The 15,365-nt window shown below is 46.9% G+C and overlaps 1 protein-coding gene across 3 annotated transcripts in view; it reads left to right on the top strand.

Annotated features, from left to right (window-relative positions):
* Positions 1 to 6,834, top strand: part of KIF20B (kinesin family member 20B) — a 502,673-nt gene extending 495,839 nt beyond the window's left edge. For all 3 annotated transcript variants that reach the window (XM_063961679.1, XM_063961680.1, XM_063961678.1), the window contains one exon: positions 6,512 to 6,834. In XM_063961679.1, coding sequence (XP_063817749.1) covers positions 6,512 to 6,589 — 78 coding nt within the window. In that variant the 3' untranslated portion in view covers positions 6,590 to 6,834. The remainder of the gene's footprint in view (positions 1 to 6,511) is intronic.
* Positions 6,835 to 15,365: the final 8,531 nt, after the last annotated feature.

The raw sequence follows: 15,365 nt of genomic DNA, 5'->3' as shown, positions 1-15,365 counted from the left end.
TGTCCCTGGCGCTGCGTGCACGGGCATGGTTTGTAGATGAACGGTCGGGCATAGGAGCCACTGTGTATTTAACTACACTAATTATTTAACTTGAAAAGTACCCTCTGAGTGAGGTGTTTTTGCGGATCTACTTCCGGTTTGAGGGTATATAAAGTTCCGGGGCGAGGATGTCCACAGCATGTCTCCTGGGAACACATGGCTGATGCTGACTCGTGGTAAGCACCCGTTTTTTGAGCTAGTTGTGCTTCATTATTTGTGTCATGTAGTGAGATTTCTATTGATATACATTGCTTTGAACAGGCTGGACTGATTAGCACATAGGAACAACAGAGAACCCAGGATACAGCACACTGGGATTGTGATCCTTATAGGTAAAAGCCTGTTTTAACAGCACATTTTCATTTATCTGTGATAACATAGAGTCTATGGGAGGTCTAACAGTTTTTTATTGTATCCAGTTGTTATGGGACCACTTATGTTGTTGGTAGCCTGCTGGATGTCGACACGGTTGCCGCTGAGCCCATGAGTAAGTGATGAGGCTTAGACTTCTCCTTTATTGTTTCATACCCTACACCTGAGGGCTCATTGATAAAACTGGGCACATAATGCATCTAAAGGATTTAGGTGTCTTTCCTTTTCTATCTGGGTGATGAGTGGCACCTGTGTTTGTGGTGTGTAATACTTTAAAATATTATCTGGCACTAAGCACCTATTTTAAAATACTGTCACTATATGAATGGGGCATTGATACCCTGTCTATAGAGATTTTCTGCCATCGTATATGGGGCCTGGGAGGCTGAGTCTTTTCTTATTTTGTATTTTTATAGGCATTATCTAATGATTGTATATACTGAGAACAAATGATTTCGTATTGCCTTTCTTGAAAAAGATCCTGTGGAAGGATCGAAACGTCGATTTTATGAGGCTACAATAAAGAACATTAATATTGAAGAAGTGTTGTATCAGTGAGAGTGCGCCCGCCACTTGTGTGGACATCGATACATATATATATATATATATACATACATATATATATATATATATATATATATATATACACACACAGACACACTAGTTTTACGGACCCAGCATATACAGTCCCCACCCCCGTGATTGGCTCCGCCCAGTTCTGGAACCCCCCCATGCAAATCCTGCGTTTGCCACTGACTGTGGACAAAGCTCTGTCACGGCTGTCCAAAAAGGTGGCGCTTCCGTCTCCTGACACGGCAGCCCTAAAAGAACCTGCGGATCGTAAGCAGGAAAATACATTTATGTCACTACGGGTACGCTACTCAGACCTGCCGTTGCTTCAGCGTGGGTGAGTAGCGTTATTAAAAAGTGGGCAGATAACTTGTCATCTGAGTTTGATACCCTGGATAGGGATAACATTCTTTTGACTCTGGGTCATATCAGGGATGCTGCAGCCTACCTTAAGGAAGCTGCGAGGGACATTGGCATTTTGGGATCAAGAGCCAATGCTATGGCAGTCTCAGCTAGGAGAGCATTGTGGATTCATCAATGGAATGCTGATGCTGACTGTAAGAAGGCTATGGAGTCTCTGCCGTATAAAGGTGGTGTCTTGTTTGGTGACTGCCTCGCTGACCTGGTATCTACGGCTACCGCGGGTAAGTCATGCTTTTTACCTTATGTTCCTGCACAACAAAAGAAAACGCAACAACTATCAGATGCAGTCTTTTCGACCCAATTAATACACAAAAGGACGAGGGTCTTCCTTCCTTGCTTCTAGAGGAAGAGGAAAGGGAAAAAGATAACCGGCTGTGGCAGGTTCCCAAGAGCAGAAGTCCTCTCTGGCTTCTACCAAATCCACCGCATGACGCTGGGACTCCTCTGCGGGAGTCCGCACCAGTGGGGGCACGTCTCAGACTCTTCAGTCATTTCTGGGTTCGTTCGACCCTAGACCCATGGGTATTAGAAATAGTGTCCCAAGGGTACAAGCTGGAATTTCAAGACGTGTCCCCTCGACGATTTTTCAAATCAGCCTTACCAGTTTCTCTTCCGGACAGGGAGGTGGTATGCAGTGCTTTACAAAAAAATTCAAATTCAAGATGGAGTCTCTCCGAGCAGTGATCTCCAGTCTGGAGAAAGGGTATTTTATGGTGTCGGTCGACATAAAGGATGCCTACTTACACATCCCCATATATCCTCCACATCAGGCTTACCTGATGTTTGCCGTTCAGGATTGTCATTACCAATTTCAGACGTTGCCGTTTTGTCTGTCCACGGCTCCAAGGGTTTTCACCAAAGTTATGGCGGACATTATGGTTCTCCTGCGCAAGCAAGGAATCACAATTATCCCGTACTTGGACGATCTCCTGATAAAAGCGAGGTCCAAGGAACAATTACTGCAGAGCGTGACGCTCTCCCTGACAATTCTGCAACAACATGGATGGCTCCTACACTTGCCAAAAGCACAGTTGGTTCCGACGACAAGACTGTCGTTCTTGGGTATGATTCTGGACACGGAATTACAGAAAGTTTTTCTTCCAGTGGAAAAGGCTTTGGAAATTCAGAACCTGGTCAAACAGATTCTGAAGCCAGCAAGAGTGTCGATTCATCAATGCACTCGGTTGCTAGGGAAGATGGTGGCGGCCTACGAGGCCATTCAGTTTGGCAGATTCCATGCCAGAGTGTTTCAGTGGGACCTGTTGGACAAATAGTCCGGATCCCATCTGCACATGCACCGACAGATAATCCTGTCTTCCCAAACCAGAATATCACTCCTGTGGTGGCTGCACAGCTCTCACCTCCAAGAGGGATGCAGATTCGGGATCCGAGACTGGATCCTGGTGACCACGGATGCGAGTCTCCGAGGCTGGGGTGCAGGGGGAAATTTCCAGGAAAAATGGTCAAGCCAGGAAGCTTGTCTACACATAAACATTCTGGAGTTAAGGGCCATTTACAACGGCCTTCTACAAGCGGAACATCTTCGCGATCTGCCCGTCTTGATTCAGTCGGACAACATAACAGCAGTGGCGTACGTAAACCGCCAGGGCGGACCGAAGAGTAGAGCGGCAATGGCAGAAGCCACAAAAGTTTTCTGCTGGGCGGAAAGGAATGTAAGCGCTCTGTCAGCAGCTTAATTCCGAGTGTAGACAACTGGGAAGCAGACTTCCTCAGCAGACACGATCTCCATCCAGGGGAGTGGGGTCTTCATCAAGAGGTCTTTGCAGAAGTGACAAGTCGTTGGGGAATTCCTCAAATAGACATGATGGCGTCTCGCCTCAACAAGAAACTTCAGACATATTGGCCCTCATTCCGAGTTGATCGGTCGCAAGGCGAATTTAGCAGAGTTACACACGCTAAGCCGCCGCCTACTGGGAGTGAATCTTAGCTTCTTAAAATTGCGACCGATGTACTCGCAATATTGCGATTACTAACTACTTAGCAGTTTCAGAGTAGCTCCAGACTTACTCTGCCTGTGCGATCAGTTCAGTGCTTGTCGTTCCTGGTTGACGTCACAAACACACCCAGCGTTCGTCCAGGCACTCCCACCGTTTCTCCGGCCACTCCTGCGTTTTTTCCGGAAACGGTAGCGTTTTCAGCCACACGCCCCTGAAACGCCGTGTTTCCGCCCAGTAACACCCATTTCCTGTCAATCACATTACGTTCGCCGGAGCGAAGAAAAAGCCGTGAGTAAAAATACTTTCTTCATAGTAAAGTTACTTGGCGCAGTCGCAGTGCGAACATTGCGCATGCGTACTAAGCGGATTTTCACTGCGATGCGATGAAAAATACCGAGCGAACAACTCGGAATGAGGGCCCTTGTTCCAGGTCGAGGGACCCTCAAGCAATACCAGTGGACACCCTAGTGACACCGTGGGTGTTTCAGTCGGTATATGTGTTCCCTCCGATTCCACTCATTCCAAAAGTGATAAAGATCATAAGAAGAACAAGGGTTCAGGCAATCCTCATTGTTCCAGTCTGGCCAAGGAGGGCTTGGTATCCAGATCTTCAGGAATTGCTCATAGGAGATCCCTGGCCTCTTCCTCTGCGAGAGAATCTGTTACAGCAGGGGCCATGCATGTACCAAGACTTACCGCGGCTTCGTTTGACGGCTTGGAGGTTGAGCGCAGGAGCCTAGCCCGAAAGGGTATTCCCGGTGAAGTAATTCCCACACTGCTTCAGGCTAGAAAAGAGGTAACGGCGAAACATTATCACCGTATTTGGAGAAAATGTGTCTTGGTGTGAATCCAAGAAGGCTCCTACGGGCCGTTTTCTCCATTTTCTGCAAGCAGGGGTGGATGCGGGCCTAAAGTTAGGCTCAATTAAAGTACAAATTTCGGACTTGTCAATTTTCTTTCAAAAAGAATTGGCTTCCCTTCCGGAAGTTCAGACTTTCGTGAAAGGCGTGCTGCACATCCAACCTCCCTTTGTGTCCCCGGTGGCACCATGGGATCTTAACGTGGTGTTGCGGTTCCTGCAATCTCATTGGTTTGAACCTTTACGTAAGGTAGAGTTGAAATTTGTCACTTGGAAAGTGATCATGCTGTTGGCCTTGGCCTCTGCAAGGCGGGTGTCTGAATTGGCGGCTTTGTCTCACAAGAGCCCCTATTTGATCTTCCATGTAGATAGAGCGGAGTTGAGAACTCGTCAGCAATTTCTGCCTAAAGTGGTGTCATCGTTTCACATGAACCAACCTATTGTGGTGCCAGTGGCTACTGACGCCTTTGAGGAATCAAAGTCTCTAGATATGGTCAGAGCTTTGAAAATTTGTGTAGCCAGTACGGCTCAGATTAGGAAAACGGAGGCTCTGTTTGTCCTGTATGATCCCAACAAGATTGGGGCTCCTGCTTCCAAGCAGACTATTGCACGCTGGATCTCTAATACGATTCGGCAAGCTCATTCTACGGCTGGATTGCCGGTACCGAAATTGGTGAAGGCCCATTCTACCAGAAAGGTGGGCTCATCCTGGGCGGCTGCCCGGGCAGTCTCGGCATTACAGCTTTGCCGAGCAGCTACTTGGCCGGGTTCAAACACTTTTGCAAAGCTTTACAAGTTTGATACCCTGGCTATGGAAGACCTCTTGTTTGCTCAATCGGTGCTGCAGAGTCATCCGCACTCTCCCGCCCGTTCTTGAGCTTTGGTATAAGCCCCATGGTTCTTGAAGTGTCCCCAGCATCCTCTAGGACATATGGAGAAAATAGGATTTTAATACCTACCGGTAAATCCTTTCCTCTTAGTCCGTAGAGGATGCTGGGTGCCCGTCCCAGTGCGTACTGTATCTGCAGTCATTGGTTATGGTTACACACGTGTTGTGGTTATAGTCAGCCTGTTGCTGTCATTATTCATGCCGTTGCATGCGTTGGGTTGAATGCCATGTTGTACGGCATGTTTGAGGTGTGAGCTGGTATAACAATAAATCCTTTTCCTCTAAATGTCCGTCTCCCTGGGCACAGTTCCTATAACTGGAGTCTGGAGGAGGGGCATGGAGGGAGGAGCCAGTACACACCCCTTTTAAAGTCTTAAAGTGCCCATGTCTCCTGCGGATCCTGTCTATGCCCCATGGTTCTTGAAGTGTCCCCAGCATCCTCTACGGACTAAGAGAAAAGGATTTACCGGTAGGTATTAAAATCCTATTTTTACCAAGTTAATAGAAAAATAGTTCAGACAGAGTTGTGTAGAGTCTTCTAGTGACTTGGGGATTGTTTTATATTTTCGCTAACCACCTTAGTCAATATACCATGTAACAACAATCAACAAAGGAAAGAAAGAGCTTAGGTGAAGAAAAGTGACAATCAGCATAACATATTGAGGTCAGCATGTACACATACATTCTCAGGTATCTTTGTGCTGTACATTTGCAGCTGCCAAAGCATGTTAAATGTGTGTGTATAGCCTTTGGTGTAGTAACAGCTAATAACAAGTAGAACAATTGTCTCTTTAAAACTTCAATTCCCCTTTCACTCTCCTAACTCCTTAGTTAATACACAAACTAAAGGCCCATACACACTGGGCGATTTTGAGCTGAAAGCAGGTCACTTTTGGTGTTTTGAGCTGCTTTCAGCTCAGAACCGCCCAGTTTGTATGCCCCGGCGATGAACGCTGATGCGCGCCCCTGCTTCATCGCCGGCGGCCGCCGTTCATCTGCTGGTATTACCAGCAGATGAACAGCGTCCTGCTGTGGAAAGCCGTTCACCCCCGCTGACATCGCTGGGCAGGGAAGGAAATTGCTCAGTGTGTATGCACCTGTAGACTCTGACATTATGATGCAATTGAATACAGAGATGGTACATACCTCCCCAAACACAGGAAAACTGCTGATCAGCAGCTTTATAGCCTTCAAAATTGGGTTTTGACTTTTCATTCACAATATTTGAATAACTATTATTATTTTTCTTCCTTCGCTTTTTTTTTTTTTTAAAGGTGGTGTCAATTTTAGAACCTCTAAACCTTCACATTCATAGATTTCCACTGTAGTGGCAGTTTGGTGGGTTCTAGCACCTAGAACATGTAAATAGCTTATATAAGTAACAATGTGTTCTTCTTTCAGATCATTATGGACACTTATGAAAAGGAAAGTGACCATCTTATAATGAAGAGGCGACTAAGATCAAGAACAGCCAAATAAACGTTTTCTTGTTCATTTATACTGTGGTCTATAGCAAATATGTAGCTACGTGTTATGCTGCTTTTTTATAGCCTTACTGTACAAATTGATAGTTATTTTCCCCCACAAAATGAAGATTATCAAAGCATGGTTACTGCCTTGTATGTAAATGTATATCTTGAGCTTTATATATTCGTAAGCATGCAATATTTACATGTACTTTTTGGTACATTACTGAATAAACATAATCCAGTGCTTACATTTAATTTTTACTTTTGATAGTTTTTGTATCATAAAGGGCCCCAAATTTGATAGTCTCATATCTGCTATAAGAGGCTTTTCATGCAAGGCCACTCCCCATCAAATCATAGAATGCTACGTTTACTATAGTGTATGGTTATACTTGTCTCAGTCCTCTTCTCTGTAGCATGGCTGGCCACACATGCTACAGTATCTCAACCAATGTCCTTCACATTGCCTAATATCAGTTTGTCTCGGAAGCCAGAATTGGTCTAGCTGTGCAACTAAATAGAAACTGCAGTATTTAAATGCAATGCTAGAGACAGGAGTGCAACACCAGTCAGTGGGTGAGGCCATGAAGTGTAACCACATGGTAGCCATACTTCTGTTCATTCTAGCTGGCACATACATTGCACTGATTAGCATCATGCATACAAGGCCTGGAGTCAAATTAATACTCTGTGAAAACCCTTATATATGAACACCAGGGTAGAAAGCAACTTATATGACAACTTAAGGTGCCCAAACATCAGCAATCACAATTTTTTTTTAGAAAGTTTCCTAAATCCACAACCATACATTACAGATATGTTTCGGTGATTTGCAGATAATTTTCAGAAAACACAGATTTGCCAGTATTGAAAGACTCATTATTTTACTGGAAACGGTCTGTAAATCTGCTGATGGTTACCATTGACTAGCAATCTACAGCCCCAATTGATCTGTGAAATTAAACGTTGAAAAATCTGATTTAACAATCCCAATTAATTTTTGGCCTGAATATGCAATCTGTGAACCCATACATTCCAGATTTATTTACACAATCTTCTGCAATACACCAAATTGCCCCAATTGATTACTGATGTATGGGGGCCTTTAGATTATACTGAAATAATCACAGATATAAATTCATACAATAAAGGCAATCACAAAAAAAAAAAAAAAAAAAAACATTTTCAGATACTGAGATTTCTTTCCTAGATTTAAAGAATCCCCATTCGACCAATCTGCGGCCATACATTACAGATATTTTCAGTGATCTGCAGATAATTTTCAGCAAATGCAGATCTACCAGTCTTAAAAGGTTCATCAGTTTACTACTTACGTACATTCCCTGTAGCCATTCAGTCCTCTTGTCCAGTAGTAGCATCCACGTCAAAAATAAATCCATACTAACCTATTCCTAATGTAAATCACGTCCTCTTCATTTTAAGTAGGCATCCCAGGGGGTTTAAAAAAAAAAAAATGGAGACCCGAACCAAGATGGACATAAGGAAGTGTATGTGTTAACACATACGCGTCCTCTCCGTGAATGACCAGGTCCTGAGTGAGTTCCGTCATTAGAAGAGCCGCCAATCAATCAGTGGGCACCTCCATAGGAGCAGCCCACTGATTGGCGGTGAACAGCCGCACTGTCAATTAAACTTTCCCCCTAGATTTTAATGGTAGGAAATCTCCATTGAAGTCTATGGTGGGAACCGCTACATTGTATGCAATGATGGCAACCGCAAGGTTACCTAGAGGTCAACCTCACAATAGCACTCAGTTAACAGACAGCGTGTAGCATTTTACCATTTACCTACATGTCAACACAAATTCCAAGATAATTGTATTACTGTATCCTGAATGGAACAAAGGATAGTAAGAGCAGAGAGGATGATCACCTATAGTGTCACAGGTGTTACTGAGCACACACAATAAGTCATTCATATGTGGCACAGAGACCTGGAAAGCACACAAGCTGCAAAAACTGGACTTGACCATGGGCCTTATTCAGACCTGGTCGCTGCAGTGTACGCAGGCTGAAGTCCTGTGCTGTGTGCGCACGTGTAGCAGCCGCACTTCAAGTGCGCACAGAGTGAGATGATACGGCATCTCACTTGTGCGATGACCCCTGCCTGATTGACAGGCAGAGGCGGTCGAGGGGCGTGTCTGCGACAATGCGGCGGCGTTTTCGGGGCCCGGTATGGACAATGCAGGAGTGTCCGGGCATTTTTGCAGGGGAGGCCGCAGCGGCTGCGTGACATCACCCGCAACCGCTGTGGCTAAAATTATGGCGAGTAGCCGTCTGTCTCCGCAGCTAGGCTGCACAGGCAGAGAAATACTCAGCAGGTGTGAAAGCATCGCCGCTGTGCGATGCTTACGCACGTCTGCTGGGGAGCTTGATTCGGCATGCAGGGCAGACTTGCGCTGTGCTGGGCGTCCCCCCGCATGCCAAAGATATTGATCGTAGATGTGTGTTTTTTCAGGTCATGAACTGTTCAAACCTGAGACCTGCATGAGTAGCATCAGGCAACAATGCTGGGGTTTCTACACACAACTGTATTACAGGTATATAATGAATGAAACAGACTTTATAACAAGCAGTCTACTGTTAAATCACAATTCGGAAGGGCTTAGAAGAATGCACAGTTGCTTAGGGGTTATTCAGAGTTCTTAGCAAACCAAACAAGTTAGCAATTGGGCAAAACCATGTTGCACTGCAGGAGACACAGATGTAACATGTGCAGAGAGAGTTAGATTTGGGTGGGTTATAGTGTTTCTGTGCAGGGTAAATGTTGGCTGCTTTATTTTTACACTGCAATTTAGATTTCCGTTTGAACACACCCCACCCAAATCTAAGGGGCCCTACACACTGGCCGACCCGCCGCCGAGCTGCCCGACGGCGGATACGGCCGACGAGCGACCCGGCGGCGGGGGGGCAGTGACGGGGGGAGTGAAGTTTCTTCACTCCCCCCGTCACGCGGCTCCATAGAACTGCAGGCAAATATGGACGAGATCGTCCATATTGGCCTGCATGCACAGCCGACGGGGGACCAGCGATGAACGAGCGCGGAGCCGCGCAACGTTCATCGCTGGAGCCTCCACACTGAAAGATATGAACGAGTTCTCGTTCATTTATGAACGAGATCGTTCATATCTTTCAAAAAATCGGCCAGTGTGTAGGGCCTATCACTCTCTGCCGTTACATCTGCCCAACCTGCAGTGCAACATAGTTTTGCCCAATTGCTAACTTTTTTTGGTTTGCTAACAACTCTGGATAACCCTTTTGTCCTGTGTCAATAGCTAAACTTCCCACCAAGTTCCTGAAAAATAATCTGGTGTGTTGCAGTAGGGCAGTGTTTCCCCACCACGGTCCTCAAGGCACACTAACAGTCCAGGTTTTAGTAATATCCATGTTTGAGCACAAATTGTTTAATCAAAATAACTGAGGCATAGATGAAATCACCTGTGCTCAGGTATGGTTAATCTTAAAACCAGGACTGTTAGTGTGCCTTGAGGACCGTGGTTGGGAAATACTGCAGTAGGCCAAGCAACCAACACAAGTGGATTGGAAAACAACATCCCTTAGTCTAATGAATCCAGGACTGTTCTGGTATAAACCATGGGGTGATTCAATTATAAGCCGCTTGCAGCTCACATCTAAGTGTAATTACTGTAGGCTGATCTCTGCTCGCAGTCATATAGGCTATAAACTGAAAACAGCCTATGTTTTCATCCTGCAAAGCGATCAGAGTTTGTTTTGTCGGCACATGCGGGCAATTATATATATTGGGTCTTTTAATATAAGTATAGTGAAGTTTGAATCTTACAGAAAATGTAAAATAGCTACAAGTTAAGTGTATCCATCTGCAAATGCAATTTATACAGCCAAATTATTTATTAGACTAAATCAAATTGTTGCAGGAGATATTTTATCATCAGATATAAATGCAGAGGTGCATTATTTGACAGATTGGATTTGACATAGACCAATTCCACTGTGCTGTACTTTTAACATCTTGATGAGCCAATTCCCTGACAAATTCAGGCTGCACAGAGGGCAAATGAAGGAGTAATCTCTCTTTAGGGCTCTGCTGGGTAAAGTTGAAATATTACACTGTGCATTGAACTAACAGGGCATTGGCATGCAGGGTATGGTCCTGTTCAGTGGTAGAAACTGCCACACCCACTCCAGCGTCCGTTGGTAGAGTCGCAGGTGCATCATATGTAATGCTAGTTTCAGCCTTCACATTGTGCACTAGCGTGTGTCAGTATGTGCAGTCCGTGAGACCCCCATTTTCTGCACACCGTAGCATCGCCAGGGGGTTCAAAACTGTCCACCATCTGAGCAGCATTGGTGTAGTGTCTCCATCTAAACAGGACCTCTGTGATAGCTGCTATGCACCTGAGAACGCAGCCTGCTTGCAGTACCACACCTGCAACAATCCCATAACATGCTCCCGAGACAGTCACTGCCAGGACCTCCTTCAGAAATTGTAGGAGCTCCCACCTGGAGTATATCTCATTACGGTATGCAACTTGTGAGGACACTGGATTTATGTGCAGTTATTATGGGAGCAGCCTTCAGAAAGGCTGCCCTTTACAGCTCAGTGCGGTTACCCCAGTGCCCGAAAGGGGTTGAGAATCACACAGTAAAGACACCATAGCAAGGTACAAAATGCACCTTTATTTCGTATTTAACATTACATATGAAAACCATTACCATCTTTTTAAAAACACACTATACAGGTAGCACTACTACATAACAAACACAGACTAAACTACTATGAAAAACCACACCAAGGAACCCTTCCCCTCCCTAAGCAGTCAATAGTCACCTCAGGCAATTTGTGATATGGGACCTGGCACGCTGGGAGGCTTCGGCTGAATGCTAAAAGGCCCCTGGTGAGCTGGTTGCGAATTCGGCCTGTTCTGCCTGCTGGTGAAGAATCCCGGTTGCTCAGTCTGCTTGTGATGAATCCCGGCCGCATGGCCTGCTTGCGACGAATCCCGTCTGCTTAGCCTGCTTTTCAGGCAATGGGGAGTCACCAGCTTTTGGCTGTCCCACTCGACCCAAACACCTAGGACAGTTCCTGCGAGAGCGGCTAGCCCTGGCTGTGTATCTGCTGCTGGGGGGCTGCCTCTGCTGGTGTATGCTGTTGGTCTGGCTGATGTCAATACGCCTGGCTGAGTCTGGAGGGACCTCTGCCTCCTCCACTCTGGTCCTGCCTCGCAAGGACAGTGACCACGAACAGATCCAATTCAAAGAACCCCAAGCTGCTGCTTTACACTTCCTTTTATCCCTCAGTTCTGTGCAGGTATTGGCTGGCTCTTGAATCCTAGAAATGTAAAACATCACGTGAGCAGCTTGTCTCCCTGCTGGGCTGGTGCCTGGCAGTCTGGAAAGAGCCCTGGTAGAACAAAGCCAGGTTATTATGCTGATAAGGGGGTGGACCATAAGAGGGCATTAAACGAGGCACTGTTAACCCCTTTTCTCATACGTCCTAGAGGATGCTGGGGACACTTCAAGAACCATGGGGTATAGACAGGATCCACAGGAGACATGGGCACTTTAAGACTTTCAAAGGGGTATGAACTGGCTGCTCCCTCTATGCCCCTCCTCCAGACTCCAGATTAGAATCTGTGCCTAGGCAGACTGGATGCACACTGAGGAGCTCTACTGAGTTTCTCTGAAAAGACTTTGTTAGGTTTTTTATTTTCAGGGAGCACTGCTGGCAACAGTCTCCCTGCTTCGTGGGACTTAGGGGAGAGAAGTCAGACCTACTTCTGTGAGTTTAAAGGATCTGCTTCTTAGGCTACAGGAAACCATTAGCTCCTGAGGGTTTGGAACACTAGGTACGCCTAGGGGTTCATTCCCAGAGCCCGCCGTCACCCCCCTTGCAGAGCCAGAAGACAGGTGAGTAGAGGAAGATCAGAAGACTTCAGTGACGGCTTTGAGGTACCGCACTGCGCGCCATGCTCCCACACACAACAGCACTGCAGGGCGCGGGGGGGGCGGGGTGCCCTGGGCAGCATATAAACCTCATTTATCTATCTGGCAGCAGCGGACAAGGTGCCTGGGCACTGTCCGGACTCCCGCCAGTGTAAAAAAAGTTCAAAAATGAGCGGGTCTGAAGCGTGCCAGTAAGGGGGCGGGGCTTAGCCCTCACAGCACGGCGCCATTTCTCTCCACATGCTGCAGAGACGCTGGTACTTCCTCACACTGCTGTAACAAGTAACAGGGTGGAAAATGGGGGGGGGACATTGTCTGTATTGTTCAGACCGGGTTTTGGGCGCTGGGGTGTGGGCTGGCTATATCTCCCTCTGGCAGGCTTTGCTGTAGGTTTGTCCCCTATAGGCCCAGTGTATCTGTGTGTGGTGGGTGCACGTGTGTCGGCATGTCTGAGGCGGAGTGCTGTTGGGGACACAAAAGGGTGTGGGAGTGACCCTGTCGGCACCGCCTACACCGGATTGGGTGAATGTTTTCAGTGCTTTGAATGCAAATGTGGCTCTGATTAATAAAAGATTGGATAAATCTGAGTCTCAGAACCAGGCTTGGAAGAAATCCGTAGAGGGTGTGTTGTTTCAAGTCCAGACCCCTTCGGGGTCACAAAAACGTCCATTTGCCCAGCTGACAGACACGGACACTGACTCAAGTGTCGACTATAGTGATGCCAGATTAGATCCAAAACTGGCAAAGAGCATTCAGTACATGATTGTAGCTATAAAAGATGTATTACATATCACTGAGGACCCTACTGTTCCTGATACTAGGGTCTGTATGTATAAAGGGAAGAAACCTGAGGTAACGTTTCCTCCCTCTCATAAACTGAACGCACTTTGTGAAAAGGTTTCGGAAAATCCTGATAAAGTTTCAGATTCCCAAAAGGATTGTAGTGGCGTATCCATTTCCCTCTGGGGATAGGGAAAAGTGAGAGTCACCCCCCCCCCCCCCCCCCCACCCCCCCCCCACTGTGGACAAAGCTTTATCACGGCTGTCCAAAAAGGTGGCTCTTCCGTCCCCTGACACGGCAGCCCTTAAGGATCCTGCGGATCGTAGGCAGGAAAATACATTGAAATTCATTTATATCTCCACGGGTACGCTACTCAGACCAGCCATTGCATCTGCGTGGGTGAGTAGTGCTATCGAAAAATGGGCAGATAACTTGTCATCTGAATTGGATACCCTGGATAGGGATAGCATTCTTCTGACACTAGGTCATATCAGGGACGCTGCAGTCTACCTAAAGGAAGCTGCAAGAGATACGGCCTCTTGGGTTCACGGGCCAATGCCATGGCGGTCTCGGCTAGGAGAGCATTGTGGATTCATCAATGGAATGCTGATGCTGACTCCAAGAAAGCTATGGAGTCGCTACGTTATAAAGGTGGTGTATTGTTTGGTGACGGCCTCACTGAGTTGGTATCTACGGCTACCGTGGGTAAGTCATCCTTTTTACCAAATGTGCTTGCACCACAAAAGAAAGCACACCAATATCAGATGCAGTCCTTTCGGCCCTATAAATACAGAAAAGGCCGGGGGTCTTCCTTCCTTGCTACTAGAGGAAAGGGTAAGCGATCACCGGCCGTGGCCGGTTCCCAAGAGCAGAAGTCCTCCCCGGCTTCTGCCAAGTCCTCTGCGGGAGTCTGCACCGGTGGGGGCACGTCCCAGGCTCTTCAATCAGTTCTGGACTCGTTCGGGCCTGAACCCATGGGTTTTAGAAATAGTGTCCCAAGGGTACAAACTGGAGTTTCAAGACGTCCCCCCTCCCGATTTTTCAAATCAGCCTTACCAGCTTCTCTTCCAGACAGAGAAGTGGTATGCGCCGCAATACAAAAATTGTGTCAAAATCACGTCATAATCAGGTTTCCCCCGTTGCAACAGGGAGAAGGCTTTTATTCGAGCCTGTTCGTGGTCTCGAAACCAGACGGCTCAGTCAGGCCAATCCTGAACCTCAAATCCCTCAATTTCTACCTGAGAAAATTCAAATTCAAGATGGAATCTCTCCGGGCTGTGATCTCCAGTCTGGAGGAGGGGGATTTTATGGTGTCGGTAGACTTAAAGGATGCCTACTTACATGTTCCCATTTATCCTCCACATCAGGCTTACCTGAGGTTTGCAGTTCAGGATTGTCATTACCAATTTAAGACGTTGCGGTTTGGTCTGTCCACGGCTCCGAGGGTTTTCACCAAAGTAATGGCCGAAATGATGGTTCTCCTGCGCAAACAAGGAGTCACAATTATCCCGTACTTGGATGATCTCCTGATAAAGGCGAGATCCAGGGACCAACTACTGCAGAACATTACGCTCTCCCTGACAATTCTGCAGCAACATGGTTGGCTCCTAAACTTGACAAAATCACAGTTGGTTCCGATGACACGGCTGTCGTTTTTGGGAATGATTCTGAAACGGAATTACAGAGAGTTTTTCTTCCAGTGGAAAAGGCTCTGGAAATTCAGAACCTGGTCAAACAAATTCTGAAACCAGCAAGAGTATCGATCCATCAATGCACTCGGTTGCTGGGGAAGATGGTGGCGGCCTACGAGGCCATTCAGTTTGGCAGATTCCATGCCAGAGTGTTTCAGTGGGACCTGTTGGATAAGTGGTCCGGGTCCCATCTGCACATGCACCGAAGGATAACCCTTTCCTCCAAGACCAGAATCTCACTCCTGTGGTGGCTGCGCATCTCTCACTTCCTAGAGGGACGCAGGTTCGGGATCCAGGACTGGATCGTAGTGACCACGGATGCAAGTCTCCGAGGCTGGGGAGCAGTCACGCAGGGGGAAAGCTTCCAGG

Source organism: Pseudophryne corroboree, chromosome 3, assembly GCF_028390025.1.
Source record: "Pseudophryne corroboree isolate aPseCor3 chromosome 3, aPseCor3.hap2, whole genome shotgun sequence".
Classification (NCBI taxonomy): domain Eukaryota; kingdom Metazoa; phylum Chordata; class Amphibia; order Anura; family Myobatrachidae; genus Pseudophryne; species Pseudophryne corroboree.
This window is presented reverse-complemented; position numbering and strand designations above follow the sequence as displayed.